This window comes from Heteronotia binoei, chromosome 3 (assembly GCF_032191835.1).
Source record: "Heteronotia binoei isolate CCM8104 ecotype False Entrance Well chromosome 3, APGP_CSIRO_Hbin_v1, whole genome shotgun sequence".
Classification (NCBI taxonomy): Eukaryota; Metazoa; Chordata; class Lepidosauria; order Squamata; family Gekkonidae; genus Heteronotia; species Heteronotia binoei.
In genome coordinates, this window is record NC_083225.1 from 47923902 (window position 1) to 47944404 (window position 20503).

At 38.9% G+C, this 20503-nt stretch overlaps 1 protein-coding gene across 11 annotated transcripts in view; it reads left to right on the forward strand.

The window, feature by feature from the left end:
- The window catches only part of ATP11A (ATPase phospholipid transporting 11A), a 274169-nt gene that overhangs the window by 119519 nt on the left and 134147 nt on the right, over window positions 1–20503 (forward strand). For 8 of the 11 annotated variants that reach the window (XR_009555173.1, XR_009555172.1, XM_060233726.1 and 5 more), the window contains 15 exons: window positions 439–636; window positions 1089–1262; window positions 3461–3624; window positions 4793–4864; window positions 5139–5212; window positions 5755–5858; window positions 6868–7049; window positions 8284–8535; window positions 9851–10025; window positions 10961–11063; window positions 12322–12467; window positions 14107–14166; window positions 17281–17408; window positions 19369–19504; window positions 20272–20295. Coding sequence is in view for 9 of the 11 variants with exons in the window: in XM_060233726.1 (XP_060089709.1) it covers window positions 439–636; window positions 1089–1262; window positions 3461–3624; window positions 4793–4864; window positions 5139–5212; window positions 5755–5858; window positions 6868–7049; window positions 8284–8535; window positions 9851–10025; window positions 10961–11063; window positions 12322–12467; window positions 14107–14166; window positions 17281–17408; window positions 19369–19504; window positions 20272–20295 (1992 nt within the window). In the remaining 2 variants the exon portion in view is untranslated. The remainder of the gene's footprint in view (window positions 1–438; window positions 637–1088; window positions 1263–3460; window positions 3625–4792; window positions 4865–5138; window positions 5213–5754; window positions 5859–6867; window positions 7050–8283; window positions 8536–9850; window positions 10026–10960; window positions 11064–12321; window positions 12468–14106; window positions 14167–17280; window positions 17409–19368; window positions 19505–20271; window positions 20296–20503) is intronic. The other 3 variants (XM_060233731.1, XM_060233732.1, XM_060233725.1) reach the window with 1 other exon arrangement.

Consider the following 20503-nt stretch of genomic DNA (forward strand, 5'->3'; position numbering starts at 1 on the left):
CTTTATACCTACATGCTGCTGTAATTATTTGAACATATGAACATATGAAGCTGCCTTATACTGAATCAGACCCTTGGTCCATCAAAGTCAGTATTGTCTTCTCAGACTGGCAGCGGCTCTCTAGGGTCTCAAGCTGAGGTTTTTCACACCTATTTGCCTGGACCCTTTTTTGGAGATGCCAGGGATTGAACCTGAGACCTTCTGCTTCCCAAGCAGATGCTCTACCACTGAGCCACCATCCCTCCCAAAAGAAGAAGTAACACAGTAATTGTTAACATACTGAGCTCTAACAGTTAAATGTGACAATAATCAAAGTAGATGGATTTTATGGATTAAATAATAATGATTAGATAGGGGGTTTTGTATGTTATAAACATCTAAAATATAGCATGCCATATCCTAATCCATTTTTGGGCTTTGTTTTCCTCCCTTTGTCAGTTTATTACAGCATTTACAGATTTTCTTGCCTTCATGGTTCTTTTCAACTACATCATTCCTGTATCCATGTATGTCACAGTAGAAATGCAGAAGTTTCTTGGTTCTTATTTTCTCACTTGGGATGAAGAAATGTTTGATGAAGAAACAGGTGAAGGACCTCTTGTGAATACTTCTGACCTTAATGAAGAGTTAGGGCAGGTAATTATCATGTGGATGTTGTCATACAAATTTAGAAACTTGCTCTTGAGATAGAAACGTTTTCATTGTTAACTGATGTGAGATTTGTGTATTATATTGGTGAGGGGTAAAGTAACAGGAAGTTACTTTACAAGTTAGTTCAAAAAGTGCGGTAGATTTAGACGTTATTTAAAGAATTTGAGAACCATTGTTCTCTTTACAAGCCATAAACTAAAATTAGCAATATTCTTGTTCCTGTGGGCTCCGGTGCAGCTGTTTTGGTACTTTAAAAGATGTGTGTTGGGGGGAGCAAGAGTAGCATGCTGTAGGCCAGGGTGGTGTCCTTGCAGCATTTTAAAATGACAGTGTTGTCCTTGTGGTTGCATTTAGCTTAGCCTTAGTCATACAGAAAGATGACTTGTTATTTTAAGATCTGTCACTGTTATTTCAATCATTTGTTATTTGTTCCTCAGGTTGAATATGTCTTCACAGATAAAACTGGGACATTAACGGAGAACAATATGGAGTTCATTGAATGCTGTATTGAGGGACATGTTTACATTCCTCACGTCATCTGCAATGGCCAAATCCTCAATGATTGTTCTGGAATTGATATGATTGATTCCTCCCCAGGAGGAAGTAGCAAAGTAGGAAGCCTTGTATTCTTAAATTAAATGATTATTTTATCATATTGATGGTGGTAGAGTTATTGAACACACAGGGATTTGCAGTTTTTAGTCAAAGTGGCTTTTAAGTTTTGAGCAGGAATGTATTTCTGGCTGTTCTTGTATTAAGGACATTCCTGCTCTGAGGATGTGAGAACTGAGCTTCTCATATTTAGTGATATAGTTCACACAAACAGTCTGGTGTCTAAACCAGCTCTTAAAGAAAAACCAGTTCTTGTGATATAAAACTTAATTTGCCAAAGCTTATGTTATCCTTCCCATTCTCACTGTAGCTTCTGAGATTTCATTATTTTCCCAACATTGTCTTTTTCCAATGATCTGTCAGATGGCATATCAGGTTGGAACTGAAAACTAGGCTTGTTTATTGGCTAGGCATACTCAGTGAGAGCAGGGTGCTTAGGGAACTTGGGGGGAGGGTATACCAGTATCTAGCATCCCCAGAGTCTGTGTGAGCTTTTATTTAAAAACACAAACAAACAAAAAAGCATTTTGTGGAATAGCTGTGGCAGTGAAGCAACTGGTAAACTTGGAAACTCTGACCTGTTGGTACATATTTATATGTTTATATGTATATGATGGTTCTTTCCCTTGTCTTTCTTTTCACACTGTTAACATTTCCATTCTATTTTTGGGAGCTCAGAGCAGTGTACGGCTGGCAGATCAGGTTGGGGGAAGGGATTGCTTCTACATTTTGCACTGAGCCCAGCAAATTCTATTGTGGCCTTTTTCTCCCCTGCTACTGCATGAAAGCAAAGAGCTCTTTGTTCACTTTCAATCTTTAGATGGCTCTCTGTGTACACAATGGAAGGTGCACACAGAGCTGTCCCCAACATGAGAGAGTCCCTCCATCCACTCGCACAGGAGGATCTGTCTGTGCTGCTGAGCTTCTGGAAAAGAACTGATAAATAGGTTCATAAGGAAGCCATTTTCAGAGATGCCCAGCTTTGCAACAAAAGCATATTTTATCTTTTGATAGCTGGGTAGAAAAAGGAATTTCAGCATGTGGAGCTTGTCCTGTCCCAGTGCATCAGGGGTTTGAAAGACTGGTGTCTGCCAATTTTTTCTCATTATTAATAAAAGTATAGGATGGTAATGCTGGAATATTTCAGCTGACTTCCTTTAATTTTTACTCAAGCACCTTAGGTCTGCATAAAGCACCACCCTTATTACATTCAGCTTTGTTGTGGTTTCCAAGATAGACCCAGGAGGGCTAGCAAAGATGCAAAACAAACGGGAAAGGAGCCTATGCCAACATAGAAAACTGAGAAGTGAACCTCAAACTTGTGCTCATTGGGAAAAGTATTAAGTTGAATAAACATGGGGAGTTATATTCAACATAATAAATTCTCTATTTAGCTCAAGTTTTAAGATTCACTTCTCTGCTGTCTTATAAGCAAGCATTTATCAAGTAAACAGAAACTTGGAGCTTGGATATCACTATATCTGTTTTTCCAGCTACACACACAAGAGAACAAGCTGTGTGTTAAAGAATACTGTCAGTGTAGCTGGCACAGCTTACATACTCAGTTAACAATGTGCATTACCATGTACACCTGTAAGCATTAAATAAAAGGGACAGGGGGCGGAATCTACCTCTGTCTGTCTGGTTGGATTGAGGCTTTTAAGACATAACTAATCAATTTTCACAAGTCTGAGTCCTAAGTATGGCAATAAGCACCAGCCCAAGAGCTAATAAAAAGAGTGTGTGTGTGTATAAAATAGTAAGGTTTTAGCCTGTTTGGAAGCCATACCTTGAGGCACAGAAGCCCTAGGAGGAAGCAGAGGCTTACTCTTGTTCCTTGACCTAGGCTTGAAGGAATTTTTCTTGTTGCTCCGACTTTAAAGCTGTGTTATAGGGCTATATCATGATGAATCCTAAATGAAATGGTGTCCTGAATGCAGATATAGAAGACACATTGAAAACAAATAAGTTCTGATTTTTAAAATTCTTCAGATATATCTAATAATTGTGCACGTTACAACATTATATTACTTTATTATTAGAGGTGTGTGCCCTTTAAAAATTCAAGCTAATCTCTTACAATTAATCATCTTCCTCTCCCTCAGAGAAACTGCATCTGTTCCAAATAGAAAATATTTACTATTGGTGCTTAGAACTGAAACATTTGTACCAGCATTGTTCCTCTTTAATTTATTAGGAGAGGGAAGAGCTCTTTTTCCGGGCACTATGTCTTTGTCACACTGTTCAAGTGAAGGAGGATGACAATGTGGACGGATTAAAGAAAGCTCAGCTCTCAGGAAGATCTTCAGTGTATATATCCTCATCCCCTGATGAAGTTGCTTTAGTTGAAGGGATTCAGAGGTATGTATTATGCTGGTATCCAGGACCGACCCTGCCACTGGGCAAACTAGGCAATTGCCTAGGGTGCCAGCCTTCTGGGGTACTGAATGGAGTGCTCCCATGAGACTTGGTGATGTTATCGTGGGGGGGGGGGGGGTGGCGCCAGAAGTTAGCCTTGCCTAGGGGGCCAGTCAGTCTAGGGCTGGCCCTGCTGGTATCTTACTGTTTTAGCCTGTATCAAAGTAGAGTCTGGTACTGTGTATCCAAGAACAACCACTGAGGGGTATGTTTATTAAGAGAGCTGTAATGTCAGGGAGATATTGAGAGGGAAGATAGAGGAAAACAGAGAGGAAGTTGGAGAGGGAGGCTGAGAGTCAGGTTCTGTGAGAGGCAAGGCTCTGAAGACAGTAGCTTTAGTGGTGGAAGAGTATACATTTTTGTTGATAAATATTTTCCTGTTATGCTTTCATAACTCTGTTTGCAGCACTCAAATATGCTTTCCCCAGATTTCTGAATCTGGGGGTTTCAGATGAGACTTGAAATCTTTTCTCTAATGTTTGTAATTTATGCAAACACTAAGAAAAAACCCTGTTATAGGGAACCTCATTTGGACTGCTCGTGGAAACTTTGAGCTGAAGAGCAGTCCTGTGGGGAAGACCTAAATTTCAAATGGAGAAATTCACCATAATTGAATTTTGTTATCATTCCTGCTTTTTGGATAGGTGAAACATTAGAACTGAAATATGGAGCAATTAGGCTTGTTTCAAGTGTCTTTGACTCTATCTGAACCAGATGGATTTCATGAAAGGATTTTTCTGCATCTTTTTTTTAAAAAAGAAACTTTAATTTTTGAGCAGATGGTGAAGGAATTTGAGTGATGGTTCTATAGGTGAGCCTTCAGGGATGTATTCATTATGTTGAGGAGTAAGCAATACATCTGTGGTGGATAGAAGTATAATAGGAAGAAAGATCTTTTTGAAGTAAAACTGATTTGAGAAAGCTTATATGGGATGGTCATTCTCAAAAAGACAAGAAAAAAGGAAAGTCCTGAAAGCTTGAGCAAATAATATTTTTGTATCATTCAAATGAAATAAAAAGGTTATTTCTGATATACACAGTCAATAACACAATTCAGAATGTTGCATATATTAGCTTTTATAACCTCTGATATATATCTATCATTTTTCAGACTTGGTTACACATACTTAAGGCTGAAGGACAATTTTATGGAGATCTTAAATCGAGAAAATGATGTTGAAAAGTGAGTAATTGCTTCCATATGAGGAGTTTACTAAAAGCACACCACAAAAAAACCCCAGTTCTTAGTTTTTGATGTCTGCAATTTTTGTTTGCAAAAAATACTTAATTATATAGTATAATGTGCTGATGATCTATAATTTTGCCATGTTTGGATTTAAAATTTCAATACGAGCAAATTTTACTTCTCATAAAGGTTATCTGAGAATGGATTGCAGTATACCTTTAACAGGATATTATACACATGAAACTTTTTTTGTTCTTTTTTTCCCCTTCAGGTTTGAATTGCTGGAGGTCCTTAGTTTTGATTCAGTGAGGAGACGGATGAGTGTAATTGTTAAATCAACAAAAGGTAGGTTTTAAAAGGCCTTTTGAATTGTTCTGAAATTCAACTCACATCACTGTTTCTTGCCTCTTGTTATCTCTGGTTTTTCTTTTGATATTTTAAATATTCTGAGTTTCATGCCATATATCAGTAAGTGAAAGAGAGCTTGAAAAGCTGCAGTTGAATGGGGGGAATCAATTGATTTTCCCATGTCCATACGCCCTTGCATGAGTTCTTGCAGAAGACTTCACACAAATGAGGGAGCAGTTTTCACCAGTTTCTTCATTCTCACTACAGCTTTCTGTGCTGTGTCCCATGCTATTTCCAAGAGCCTCTGACCTTCAGGAGCACTCAGGTGGCATAAGGGAATAGAGAATAAAGATAGCTGACATCCCTTCTGTGAAATTTCCTTAGCTTACGAGGTTAGGGTACAACCCTATGCTTGGAATTTGACTGATGTTTTTAAAATAGGTGAATGGATATTTAGGAAAATTTCTTTATTGAGCAGAGAATAATTGTATATTTAAAATTTGCCCTGTATTTAATTTTTGTTTTGTTTATGTTTTCAGGTGAAATATTGCTATTTTGTAAAGGAGCAGATTCTTCTATATTTCCTAGAGTTACAGAAGGCAAAATAGAACAGATTCGATCAAGAGTTGAACGAAATGCTGTGGTAAGATGCATTGTTTGGCCAGCATTACCGTGCTTTTTCCACTGAAGGCTAAAAATGGCAAAAGTTGTTAGTACATGCCTACGAAGGAGTGTGCAAATCAGGCAACAGGCATTGTGTTGATTCCATTCCCCTCCATCATGTTGAGGAAGTTCCATGTACTTAGTATTAGGAACATGTCAAAAGCAATGTTCCCTCTAAGCTGCAGAGTCTTGTGAGCAAACATTCTACTTTGTGAGCCACTGCATAAATTATTGTGAGGTCATCCTTCCTGATATAAGACAAAAATGTGCGAGCTGGAGAATCTGTGAGCTAGCTCACACTAACTCAGCTTAGAGGAAACACTGGTCAGAAGTAACTTTTTCAAAGTAGGAATTTGTAACTCCCTTCAATTCTGACTCTAAAACTTTTTCAGAAGCAGTATTACCATGCTTAGGGTAGGTAATAAACTTGCTTCCTGGTCTAAAGTCAGGCCAGTAGACAAGATGTCACTATTAACTGTAATCAGCATAAACTGATTTTACTCACATTTTTATCCCACAGTTTCTCAAAGGTATGGTGTGTATGGTTCTGTACCCCATTTTATCCACATACCAACCCTGTGAGGTAGATCATAATGGAATATCATGGCATGTATACAACTATCTGGGATTTCACTGAGCTTGACTTTCCTGATTCTTTCTCCAGCTGCACCCCAGTAGCTCTCTGAAAATTTGTCCTTAGGGTTAACGAACCTTCAAGAACATGGGGAGGCAAGGAGTCTGCAGTGGGAGGGGCAGAAGTCTGTGTCTTCTGCAAATAACGGTGTGCTCCACTGAGGAGCCATGTGGCTGTGTACATGGAAATGTTGAACCAAGGTAACCCAGCAGGTCATGGCAGAGTCGGAATTTCAACAATGGTTTGAATCATGCTTGCTCTTCAAATATCTATGGGGGGCGTGGAATCAGTAAACACATTCTTGTTCTTTTTTTTTTTTTAATCATTCTTGTTCTTCTAAAACAATTTTCTTTAGGAGGGTCTGCGGACATTGTGTGTTGCTTATAAAAAGTTCACCTATGAAGAATATGAGAGCGTGCAGAACTTTCTGCAGGAAGCAAAGCTGGCTCTGAGGGACAGGGAAAAGAAACTTGCAGAAGCTTATGAGCAGATAGAAAAAGGTCTTATCCTGCTTGGTGCCACAGCAGTGGAAGACCGGTTAGTACCCTTCTTTTGTTTTGTCCAGTACTGTATAGTGATGTTTTAAGCTTCATCATCAGACTCACTGGCTGCTTACCATGTGATAAATTTATTACTTGATAAACTCCTCAATTTTCAGGAACTACTTCATGTTAGGAAAAAGCTCTTCACAACAGCTGATCATGTAGTAGCCCCACCCACCTCACAGGGTGTTTGTTGTGGGGGAGGAAGATAAAGGAGATTGTGAGTCGCTCTGAGACTCTTCGGAGTGGAGGGCGGGATATAAATCCAATATCATCATCATCATCATCATTGTAGCCAAGGTTATTTTTGTTTTGTTTATATTTAAATGTATGTGCTGCTTTTCTGCTTCTGAGAAAGTGATTTCTCCCTGGTCAAAAAAGCATCTTACAGACAAAACAGAGTAATATAAAAGGATTTATATTTTTATATAAAATATAAGGAACATATTAAAAGAATTTAAAACTAACATAACAGTTAGTAGTGGCTAAACAGAATTAAATCAAGTTGTTCAGTGACTGCAGAAAGCCTGTAGAAAGGGAGGTTGTTTTATATAATCACTGACGATTCTCAACAGAATGAGTGTGGCAGATTTATCTGGTGTAAGTACTGGCACACATATTGGTGACACCTGGAATACTAGCTGATTTTAATTAATATACAGCAATTGAGTGTAGTGGGTTACTAAGTTTACAAGACCATGGTTGGATCTGTTTTCTCCAGAACAACCCTGAATCATCACACAATCAAGAACTCCTGGCTATAACTGACACCTGAGGGTCTAAAGCAAATCCACATCTGGGATTTCATGTCAGGCCCAAACCTAGGTGTTGTTTGTAACATCTGATATCCACAAGGACTTGCAGCCAAAGAGCAGCTGTGAGTTCCCAGTGGGACCTCAATTCTGAAGCACCACAGGGCCCAGGGCGGGGGGAGAGGTACCCTGCCTGAATTGGGTCCCCTGCAGCACTTTTTAATAAATCTTATTTTGTGCTTCTTCAATTGAACTGTCTGACCCTTTAAGAAATAACAGTAAGATTTTGAACAATCTGATATATACAGAGAGAGAGAGAGGTCTTCTTGTTCCCTGCCTGTATCATTTAATGGTATTGAGTGCTGCTTATGGAGTAAGAGTTTTACAATTTGTTGGTATATTATAAACATTCTAGTAAGTCCCCTACATTTTTTGCTTCTCATCTGCCAATACGTGTTTTCAACTGGTATCTCTCAGTCTACAGGAGAAAGCTGCTGATACCATTGACGCCCTACAAAAAGCCGGCATTAAGGTGTGGGTTTTGACGGGAGACAAAATGGAGACTGCCGCTGCAACATGCTATGCCTGTAAACTGTTCAGAAGGAACACTCAAATTCTTGAACTGACTACAAAGAAAATAGAAGAACAGAGTTTGCACGATGTATTGTTTGAGTTAAGCAAAACTGTCCTAAGACACAGCGGCAGCTTAACGAGAGATACTTTCTCAGGGTATGTGGAAAGCATGTTATCACTGATTTGGTGGTAAATTAGAAAACAAGTTTTTAAAAATTAGTTTATTTATCCAGGTTCTGTAGTCAGAAGTTATAGCTCTCTGAACTTTATGTTTATGCAGTTTTATTAAGTCATCACATTATCTTGCAAATGTTGTTATTACTGACCAGTGGTGTCAACATGCAGTGTGTTTTGTGAGCTTCCTATTCATTTCCCCAAATATCTTTTTACCTTTCCATACATTGAGCAGTACTTGCAGTTAAGATCAGCTAATTCCACTGTATGCATACAATCGTCAGTGCTGAACATTCTAGCAGTAATGACTTATTGGGAGATTTTGGGAGAAGGCAAGAAATATCTGCTTCTACAAATGTCCTTCAATTGCAAGAGCTTGAATTCAACCCATGATTTCCAAAAAAAGCTTTTAAGATATAGAATAATTTGCATTTTATATAATTCAGTATATAACCTTTGCATGATTTTCTATCCTGTGGAAGCTTCAGTTAATCAAGTCTGCTTCCCTGAAGGCTCAGCTGAAGGTCCAGCTCCTGAATCCCCTTGACAAGGATTCTACACTTTGTGTACACAGTTGCCCTTCCTCACTCTTGGTTGGATTTGTTAGACCACTCCATGGAGGCCCATCACACAAATTCAGCATGGTAGTCATGCTAACAAACTGCTGGTCACCCAGAAGCTCAAAAGCCCCTTCTTTCCCTGCATTTTTGTGAGAAATCTCCAACCAGATGGTCATTTCAAAGTAGTTCTTTGCTTTGCCTTTTGCCTTTTCTTTGACCCTCATTCCATGTCATATAATGTCAAAAGATTAACAAATATTTTAGGGCGGGGGTGGCCAAACTTGTTTAATGTAAGAGCTGCAAGACATGAATGTCATAGGGGAGGTAGAAAGAAAGCAACTTTACATGCCTTCTCCAAGCCCGCTGATGGGGTGAAGGGGGGGGGGGGCTTTGAGAGCCACACAATATGTGTGAAAGAGTCACATGTGACTCCCAAGCTGCAGTTTAGGCATTCCTGCTTTAAGGTCTGTGAAATAAGTGAAAATTGATGTTTTGCCTTTTGAAGGTAACCCACAAAGTTGAGGAATGTTGCCTTAGTGGTAAAGTTCTCTTCCCATTGTAATAGTAGGAAGCAGAAATGACATTGCTGTTGAGCTACTTTTCATGTCTGTTTTGATATTTGAAGTATCTAATCATTCTGTTAATTTCATGTACTTTTTAAAGTAGCTATGTAAAATCGGAACTGGTTAAATTGCAAAACAAAGTTTCATTTTATGCATGTTTTTGTCACTCACCAGGCTTTCAGCTGAGATGCAAGATTATGGTTTAATTATTGATGGAGCAGCATTATCATTAATAATGAAGCCACGGGAAGATGGGAGCTCTGGTAACTACAGAGAGCTCTTCCTTGAAATATGTAGGAACTGTAGTGCAGTTTTATGCTGTCGTATGGCTCCTCTGCAGAAAGCACAGGTTTGTGTTTCATTTCTTTAATTATCTGATAAATGTATATTTGTACAAATATTGAAAATCATTATATAACATGTTGTAGTCATAATGAAAAGTATGAAACATCCAAATTTCCATGATTGGTAATGAAAGGAAAAAATTAAAAATAAGAGAGAAATAATTTCTGTAAGAGAGCAATTAGTTAATGGTACATTAAAATGGTATCCTGCTGTTCCACTGATATATGCAGATTTTAAACTAGTGCTAGGATTGATGCAATACTGAAAAATGAGCATACTTTCACTAAAGGAAAGTGCTGTACTTTCAGCAGATAATTGATTGAGAATCTGAACAGTAATTTCATATGGAAACTTGTATTTCTTAAAAACAAAAATAGATGACTTGATATATAGTAAAAAACTTTTAATTTTTTTCCCTGACTGATTAGGGATATATTAGGTTGTGGCGGCCTGGGTAGAGAGATCCCTCTGCTGGCCTTGGATGCGGTGCCATTGGTGCCTGCTTTTAAGGTCAAGAGCTTAGGGGTGCTCCCGGAGCCGTTGCTGGTAATGGAGGCCCAGGTAACAGCCACTGCCAAACCCACATTTTATCATCTTAGATGGATAAGGCAGCTGGCTTCATACCTAGAGCAACAGTGATCCTTGAGACAGTCACCTCGAGGATTGACTATTGTAACTCCCTCTACATGGGGCTGCCCTTGACTCAAATTCGGAGGCTGCAGTTGGTGCAAAATGCAACAGCCAGGTTGTTAATGGAGCTGCTTGTACAGGTGCACATTCAACCTGTGCTGGAAACTTGCACTGGTTGCTTGTGGCCTTCCAGATTCAAATGGCATATTGAGGAAAATAACAAATGGCATATTGAGGAAAATAACACAAGTTAGAAAGAACAAAGATTACTTAAAAATAAGACTGGTGTGGTATTTTCTCTCCTTCCAGATTGTAAAATTAATTAAATGGTCAAAAGAGCACCCCATCACATTAGCAATTGGTGATGGAGCAAATGATGTCAGTATGATCTTAGAAGCACACGTGGGCATAGGTAAGTGGATTTGGGGCTCAAGTAAGTAAAAGGCAAACTTTATTTTAAAGTAGCAATGTTGTATTGCTGGTCAGGTGAGTTCTTTCCATTAGAAGGGACTGCGTACTTTTGATGAAAAGGGAGATGGACTCCATCTGCTGGGCAGTGATTATATTACCTTCTTTTCCAGAAAGGGTGGAAGATAGTGCAGCTGGTATCCTCCTCATATATTAGTGACAAATTAAGCAATAGTCCTCAATACTCAGGTCAAAGCAGGTAGAAAGCATTAAATATATATTTACATATCCCCAAGGGACTGAATGACAGTTGCAACTCAAATGCATAAAAATTCTAGATCAGGCTGTTTTGTAGTAGAAGAAAGCTGAAGTCCAGTAGCACCTTTAAAACCAATAAAGTTTTATTCACAATGTAAGCTTTCATCTGATAAAGCATGCATGCACACAAAAGCTTATATTCTGAATAAAACTTTGTTGGTGTTAAAGGTGCTACTGAACTCCAACTTTGTTCTTTTGCTTCAGACCAACACAGCTGCCACCTGGATCTACCAAGTGGTAGTATATTGAATACATGATAGGTTGGATCTAGTAAAAAGTTTCTGCTGACAAGAATGGATTTCCATTACCAGAACATAACTCCCTGCCCAACCCCCTGTTGCAGCTCAAAATGGTGCTCCTGGGACAAGGGACCCCGGAAACATTTGAATGAGGGGGGAGTCAGGTCTGCAGCAGGAGGGATCAGTGAAAATCACCTACCCACTCCCATCCAACCTGGTGTTAGCATGGAATTGTGTACAGATCAAGATGACAAGAGCTCAGCCTTCGTGCAGCAGGCAGCTGGGACTTGACTGGTTATAATTTAGTATAAATAAATCCAGAGAGCCAGGTGTAGTGGTTAAGAGCTTTGGGCTTTTAAGGTGGAGAATGGAATTTGATTCCCCACTCCTTCACATGAAGCCAGCTTAGTGACCTTATGCCAGTCACAGTTTCTCTCAGAACTCTTTCAGCGCCACCTACTTCACAAAGGAACTATTGTGGGGAGAGGAAAGGAAGGTGATTTTAAGTGGCTTTGAGACTCCTTAGGGTAGAGAAAAACAGGGTAAGCCAGCTCTTCTTGTTCTCAGGGGTGTTTTTAATTCAAAACACATAACACATAATCTGGTAAAACAACGGAAAAATCTAATTATCTATAATCCACAATTCAGTTTGACTGAATCGTTTCATGTTCCTTCACCAGTATTTACGAATTATATTTTCCCTAGGCGTTATTGGAAAAGAAGGCCGTCAAGCTGCAAGAAATAGTGACTATGCAATACCCAAATTTAAACATTTGAAAAAAATGTTGCTTGTTCATGGGCATTTTTATTATGTCAGGATATCTGAACTTGTGCAATACTTCTTTTATAAGGTAAGCTGGCCCCTTTTTTGTCTTTGTAGTTGATGAAAGCACTACATTGCCTTAACTAATATGAAATCTGTAGTTTCATAAGTAATTGTAGTAACTGTAGTTTCATAAGTAATTGTAGTATTCTGATATTTTAGAGGCTTATTAAATACAGGGGCTTCTATCGTAAGATCACCTCTGTTGTGCAGAGTGGGTATCTTTAAGCCTTGGAGCCAGTTCCTTACGGGTACAGTGTCTTAAGGTGTGTGGGGAGGGAAGGGACAGGAATTATAAATTCTCCTTGTGTGATGATACATTAGAATCTCTTGATCCAAGTCACAGCAACTAGAATAATCATTTACAAGTTCTTCATCCTTTTTCCAAAGTTTTGTTGTTATCATACTCATAAACATTCCTTTTGTCTGCTTTCTAACTTTGGCTTTGGGGGAAGATTCTTAAAGTTCACTTTTTTTTTCCAGCCCTAAAGATTATTCTGGTTTATGTGTCTGCAGCATTTGTGACCTGATATTCTGAAGCAGATGGTATTACATATTGTCCGCATTGATTTGCTAGCACAGCAAACTCAGGATTGGGTCACAGAAAAACCTGCCTTCCAAAAACCACTTACTTATAGAATATTCAGTAATACACTAAATAAAAGAGTAAGCAATTTGACCATTGCAACACAAATCAGCTCCTAATTTCAGTTGACGAAGCTGGATGGAAGAGATTGTTTGTTTTTATGTCTGCACTGATAGGCCAGATCATATTAGTGATAACTTTTAGTGGTATTATGCTTGCAGTAACAAGAGTCCCTAGTCTTGTAAACCTGCATTTTAAATTTCCAACTTCAGGGTATTTTATAACACTATATCAGCACATTAAATAAATGGTTTTGTTTCCATGTTGAGAACTGCATATCTTGATATCACAGTTATCTTCAGCAAAACGACTTCTAAATGAGTAATTTTTTTTTCATTAATTTGATATGGTAGTTTGTTTTATTTAAAATATTTATATTCTGCCGTATCTTCTTACACTAAACAAGGCTAACAAAACAAGTTGCAAAGCACAAACAAAAACCAATATAATAGTTAGTCGACAAGCTAAAAACAAACAAGACAGAACTACCAAAACAATTTATCTTCACCAAATGTTGTCTGAAATAGAACCAGCTGACAGCTTCCTGAATACAGAAAGTGAAGGTGCCAAAAAAAAAATTCAGATTCATAAACTTAGAGGACATTTTTGACGTTGTGTTGTTTATATTTCCATGCTGCCATACCACTAAAAATATCTTCTATCACTGTTTCAGCATCTCCTGATCTTTTAAATCTCTTAAACAGCTCATTCTTCTCCCTAGACTGCATCTTCTACTATGCATGTCTCAGTATTTCCATCTGCATTTCCTTTGTATGTGCATGAGAAAAAATATTTTTTTTCATTGGTCTCTTCTTGTTTTTACAAATAGGACTTCCACCTTGATGATTCTACATAGTACTGAAATTTTTCTTTTAAAAATGTTTTCATGTTAATTTTATTCTTTCTTATGTTACTGAAATCTAAATATTATGTTCAGTTCAACTTTAATATATGCTCGATTCCATGTAGATACTATCTTCAGTTTTATCATATTTTAATGATAACACACATTCTCTTTCAGAATGTCTGCTTCATTTTTCCTCAGTTTTTATACCAATTCTTCTGTGGGTTTTCACAGCAGGTATGTCAGAACATGTTTTTCCCCTTGTTATTGAACTGTTACTGTTTTGTAATACATTTTATCAGGCCAGAAGTATATTTCTTGCTTAAGGCAGAGTTGAATTGATTAGGGGTCCCCAAATAGCTATAGCACCCATTGGCACCTTTCCTAATGCCTGTCAAATGTTTATAGAAAGTAGGCAGGGTGAAATGAGGCTTTTGGCCAGCAGGGCTCTGATTGAATGGTGGAGATCTAATTGGGTGTATAGATTTTAAAATACATTCCTTTGGGGACAACTGCCACCACAGCACAAGGATCTTAAACAATATGCCTGTTATTAGTATTGTTAATTTTAAATTGATATGATGTGGATTTTAGTTTTTAACTTGTTGTATAACCTTGTGCTGTGAACTGCCCTGAGCCTGTTTTGGCGAGAAGGGAAAGATATAAATTGATTGATTGAATGCATGAATGAATGAATGTTGAAGAGTTACTATTAGAGTTGTGCATTATCTCACGTGTGCACATTTTGTGGTTAGCTTCACCTCCCATGGCAACCATTATGTGCTGTTAGAATTCCAAAAACTCAAAACGTTTGGAGACCCTGTTGTAGATATTGTGGCCATACCACAGAATTAGAGTCAACTACTGGTCAGCCGAAATTGTTATGTAAGACTTACAGGTAACCAAAAGCAGTGTAATTTAGAATCATAGATGATAGCTGTCCTTGAAACAATTGGGGTTTTGAGTTTTTAGGTCAGGGGACTAGTGCTTTTGAATAAATGTTGCTGTTCTTCCCTCCATAGTAAAGGGAAGACTTGCTAGATTGAAATTTTGTCTCTAGAATGTTTAAAAAAAAACCCACAGCCCTGCAGCTCACTCCTCTGCCTGTTTTTAATTCATAATGTATTGTTATACAACCAATATGAGGTTCGTTACTTCAAGCATGCAATATTTCGGTGTGAACAAGTAGTATGGTTTTAGAATACTTACTGTTCCTTGTCTTTAAGGCTGTTAGCTGTGTTAGCCAAGAGCACCTGAGAATATAGTTCTTCTTTGCCATCCCATTAGATGATAATGGCCACTGCCTTATGTTGCTGTAATTATCTGAAGTGACAGCAATCTGCTAAGAACTGAATTACATTGAACGTTATCAAGTAATAAAAGCAATTGCTACACAATATAACTTGGGAGGTTGTTCACCCCCCACTCCTGATTGCAATATTAGCTCTTTAATGTCCCAGTGATTGTAATAGGAAAGTGAAACATCTGCTTGCGTATTATGAGTGCCAGCGTAGTACAGTGGTTAAGAGACCCAACCCTTGACATCCAGCATGTTATAGTTGTTAAAAATGGGGGAAATGTAGGTTTGTCCTGGTTCATGGTTCATGAGGTCCCACAAACCAGGACAAACCCCACACACACTTTGTGAACCAATTTGGGTTCATGAGATTTCTGGATCTTCCTCCTTTCTGCTGGGAACAACTTCCCAACCCAGTTGGGAGCTCTCTTTCCCCTTTTCCCAGTTCCTCCCTTTTCCACTTGTGTGCCTCCTGCCACCAAACACAATGCCTGGGGTGTATCCCCTTGAGTGGACTCCTTCTCCTGGCTTCCTTCTATTTGTCCCATTGGCTGGGCCCTTAGGATTCCAACCCCCAACCACAATTGGGACTCTCTTTCCCCTTTTGAACTGTGGCCTGCTGCTGCCAGACAGAATGCTTTAGCTCACCCACTTGAGTGGGTTCCTTCTACTGACTCCATGGGTTGGTTCTCCCCACCTACCCCCGCTTCCATGAAAAGGTGTGCTCCTTCCCTTTTTCCTTGTGGCCCATAACTTATGGGCGTCCTGAGCTGTTGGCACCTGTCTGCTGGTCTCCTGGCCACCTTCCATTTCCTCCCTAGCCTACTCTACCTCTACTGCCCTCAGTTCCCACTTCAGAGCATCCAAATGCCTGAAAAAATGATCCACCATTCACCTTCTCTCTGCAATTTCCAATGCAAACTCTTGGCGGCACCTCACAAAGCCTCTTTTTCCTTGCCACCACCTCTCCATCTCCTTTTCAGGGTCTTCAATACCCTCCTTCTCCTTTCAGATAGCTACCTCTTGGGTCTCCAAGCTGTTTCCACAACAAGATCTTGGAAACTTTCCTATTAAATGGCTCTTGCTAGCTGCTCTGTGAATGAGTGAAGTCCCAGTAGCAAATAAATCCAGAAGTGGGTTTGTTTGTTGTTTGGACTTCACTTTTGCAAGCCATGTTGGTGCCAGCATGTCTGCCATATGAACTGCTCCTATGAACCTCTGTAAAAAACACGACAGATTGTGGGTGGTTTGCAAACAATGCAATTGCACAAACTGAGACTTGCAAACCACAAACCGGGCCTGGTTCATGATGAAATTCAGTTTGTAAATAAATTTATGTCCAGCCCTAGTTAAGAGTGGCAGCCTCCAATTTGGAGAACTGGGCTTGATTTCCAATTGCTCCACATGAAGGCTGCTGGATGACCTTGAGCCAGTTACAGTTCTCTCAGAACTCTTAGCCCCACCTGTCTCATAAGGTGACTCTTGTGAGGAGAGGAAAAGAAAATGTTAAGTCCCTTTGAGATTCCTTAGGATAGAGAACAGCAGAACATTAGAAACCATATCTTCTATTACTCCCTAAATTAGATAGTACATGGAATTACTATACATTTGGTTGGCTAGTGCTCATTTCAAATATACAAGGTACCAAGGGTCATTTTGTAGAAAAATAGGTGGTGAAGCTCATCCAGGGATTATTATGCAGCTGCAGTACTATTCAATGTACAAGGAGGTGGAACTCAGGAGGAGGTGGAACTCTTAGAAAGGTTCAGGAGCTGTGCTTCTGTGAGCTCCCACTGAATCTGAGGCCTGCGAGGTACTAATTTATTCCAATTTGCTAATCAGATGTTTGACAACCAGGAATTCTGTTTAGTTTAGGGTTAAATCATTAAAGGCAGGAGCATAGTGAATTTGGAGAATTAGGAGTTTGATATTGGTAATGGTTTTGGAAGATCTTCCAACATTGCGTCATCACTTTCTCTTTTTAAATCTTTACCACTACAGTATTTTAGAATTACATTATGTTTGGTTAATATGGTCCATTTTCCATCCTACAGCCTTTGTATGATACTGCGTATCTTACCCTGTACAATATCAGCTTCACTTCCCTTCCTATCCTGTTGTACAGTCTAATGGAACAGCATGTCAGTTCAGAAACACTCAAGAGAGACCCTTCACTGTACAGGTAGAGTTAATTAAAACGTTTGGATGGTTGCTTGAGACAAGCTAGTGGAACCTACAAGATAGCTATCAAATGCATGTGTGTTTCTAAGTATAAAAATGTGCACCATATCAGATTAAAATAAGCAACAAACATAATAGAGAACTGGAAAAACAATAGCACCATCAGATTTGAAGATGTTCTGTTCCCACAAAACTGAAAGTTGACACCTAACAATCACTGGACAAAAAGTAAAGGGAACCTTGCAGGGGGAGGGTTTCCATCATCTGAATCTCATCACAGAGAAGGCTCTGGTGTGCACAGTACTTCAGATAATGAGAGGACATGCAAATTAGTGATTATGAGGATGTCTTGATTATGAGAGTAGTTGCATACAAAACATGATCATTGCATCCTTTTAGTAGTCAAAATGAGTCCTAGCCGCATAGTTCTTGGAAATATAACCAACAAAGAATCCTTGTTTATGCTGCATTCATTTGCATATGGATGAAACAATAGAAGTCATTCCATCATAGCCCTTTGTTAAACAAAAGGTTTCCCACAATTTTAGTGCAATACTTACCCTGATGAACATGTATTTGGTTTTTAAAAATGTTTTTAAAATTCCATTCCACATTAAATGCCATTTGTAAGAGAGAGGCTCAAAAGTGAGGTTTGTCTAATGTATTTATATCAGTAAATAGAAGTTGGTAATCTGCTCCCATTTATTTCTTTTTCTGTTTTGCTACTGTGTTTTCCATTTGACTGGTATTAGAATGTCCCAAATGCTTGTGTTAGCATACTGAACTATTGCATTTCTCAGGGCTTATGAAAAATAAATTGAGCTCAGCTTTCTTGTGACTAAATAAAACATTCTAATAATGTTCTTAAAATGTAATCCAGAATCACTTTCTCTGAAGCCAACTAGATCACTGGTGGTAAATTATCTTAATAGGATTGATATATATAATATTCTGTTTATAGAATTTAGTATTTTATAGAAGTTATTGCACCTTATGAAGAGCTTGAAGGATTGTCATATAGAGGATGGTGCAGAATTGTTTTCTGTTTGCCCTAGAAGGTCAGACCAGAACCAGCGGGTTGAAATTAAATCAAAAAAAGTTTCTGACTAAAAATTAGGAAGAACTTCCTGATAGAGCGGTTTCTCAGTGGAATAGGCTTCCTCGGGAGGTGGTGGGCTCTGTTTAAACAGAGGCTAGATGGCCATTCAACAGCAATGCTGATTCTGTGAATTAGGTAGATCATGAGAAGGAGGGCAGCAATGGTTACATCAGTGTTTAGTTCTCATGGCCCTTTTTTCCATGCCCAGGGAAATACTGATTGCCACTTTGGGGTCAGTCAGCAGTTTTTCTCCAATTTTGCAAGGGATCCTGGAGGTTTTTTGCCATCTTCTGGGCAGCAGCACCTTAGAGACCAACAAGAGTTCCAGGTTATGAGCTTTCAAAGAGCAGAAATAGAGATCTGAGTCCCAGAAGGTGGGAGAGGTGTTGTAAAGAATGCTTGTAAAGGATACATTGTGCCTTAGTTGGTATAACACCTGGCACAATAGAGTAAGTGTACTGTATGCATACAGAACTGGACATCAAGGAAGGAATACAAAAATACACATTCTGGCCCTGACATTAATAGGTCAGGCAAGCCAGATCGTGGAAGCTAAGTAGGGTCAACTTTGGAAAATACTTGGATGGGAGACCTCCTTGGAATACCAGAGCCTGGCGGCAGGGGCAGGCTTTATTCAGCCATCTCTCTAAATATCATCCATGCTCCCAGTAGGGGTCAGTCACCAGAGGATGCCATGACTTCCAGGTGTGCACGCGCACAAACACACAGCCACATAAAAATTTTAAAAATACATATTCTGGATAAAAACATAGGACCTTTCCATTACTCAAGAAAACAGTTTCTCATTCCTTTGTTTAAGCATGGTAAACATGTCAGAATTATTATCTGTGTCACTCTCCAGGGATGTTGCCAAGAATGCCCTGCTGCGCTGGCGTGTATTTATTTACTGGACATTCTTGGGAGTATTTGATGCTGTGGTCTTTTTCTTTGGTGCCTATTTCTTGTTTGACAACACAACCGTGACCACCAATGGACAGGTTAGTATCCAGCAGGTTTAAAGCTGCCCTGGAAAAAAATCCAGTGAAAAAATCCTAATATTAAACTTCCGTCAATCTTTGCCTTCATTCAGTGTAATCCATTGTTTCATAATTTATTTCAAGCTCACATCATTATTTGTAAACAGAAAATGCTGGTATTTTTGTAGGGCCCGGGAGGGAGTGGCAAAGCTTAGATGTTTGTGGATGAGGGTTTAGCAAGCAGAGGCAATACCATTTAGGAAAAACCCATGTCTAATAGGTACTATATATTTTTAATGTGGCTCACTTTGCCAGTAAATGCATACTTTGTTTTTTCAATTGTTTGACTTATTCATAACTTCCTTTTAAAGAAACAGGCACTCAAATATAGCAATAAGCATCATTGTTAATTTGGACAGAGTACATAATCCATTCAGAGTGGTTCTATTTGTTATTGAATGGCACTGGATTAGAACCAAGGCTTCTGCTCCCCACAGATTGTTGGGATGATTTCAAAGACTTTTCCTCCTGCTGGAGCCCCCATGTGCTCCAATGCCATACTGTTCTGGAGGGTCTCTGACTCTCAGCAGCTGGTTTGGAAGGCTGTGGGAAAGCAGACACTGAAAAATCTCTTATGCAGATATTCTCTAAAACCTTGTATCCAATCCACCACATATAATTTTAAGGTCCTTCTGCTTTTTATTTGCATGTTAACATTTATGTGGTCTATTTTATTTGTGTCTTGCTTTTTTTCCTTTTTTGCTACTTGCTTCTCTTCCTATCCTCAGCTAATGACAGCCAACACTCACATGGTAAGACTACTGTGGTTTTGTCATGATGTGTGTTTTCCACTTTTCCTATTGAATTGCAGAACAGATCAGATTCAGGTTTCTGGGAAGTGTTTTTTTCTGTCCTGCTGTGCTGAAATAATGGCTGTGACCTCTCTTAGTTTGCTGTTTCAAAGCAGCAATGTGGATTATTTAAAAATATGTGTATGTTATACTTGCTACTTTTCAGTTA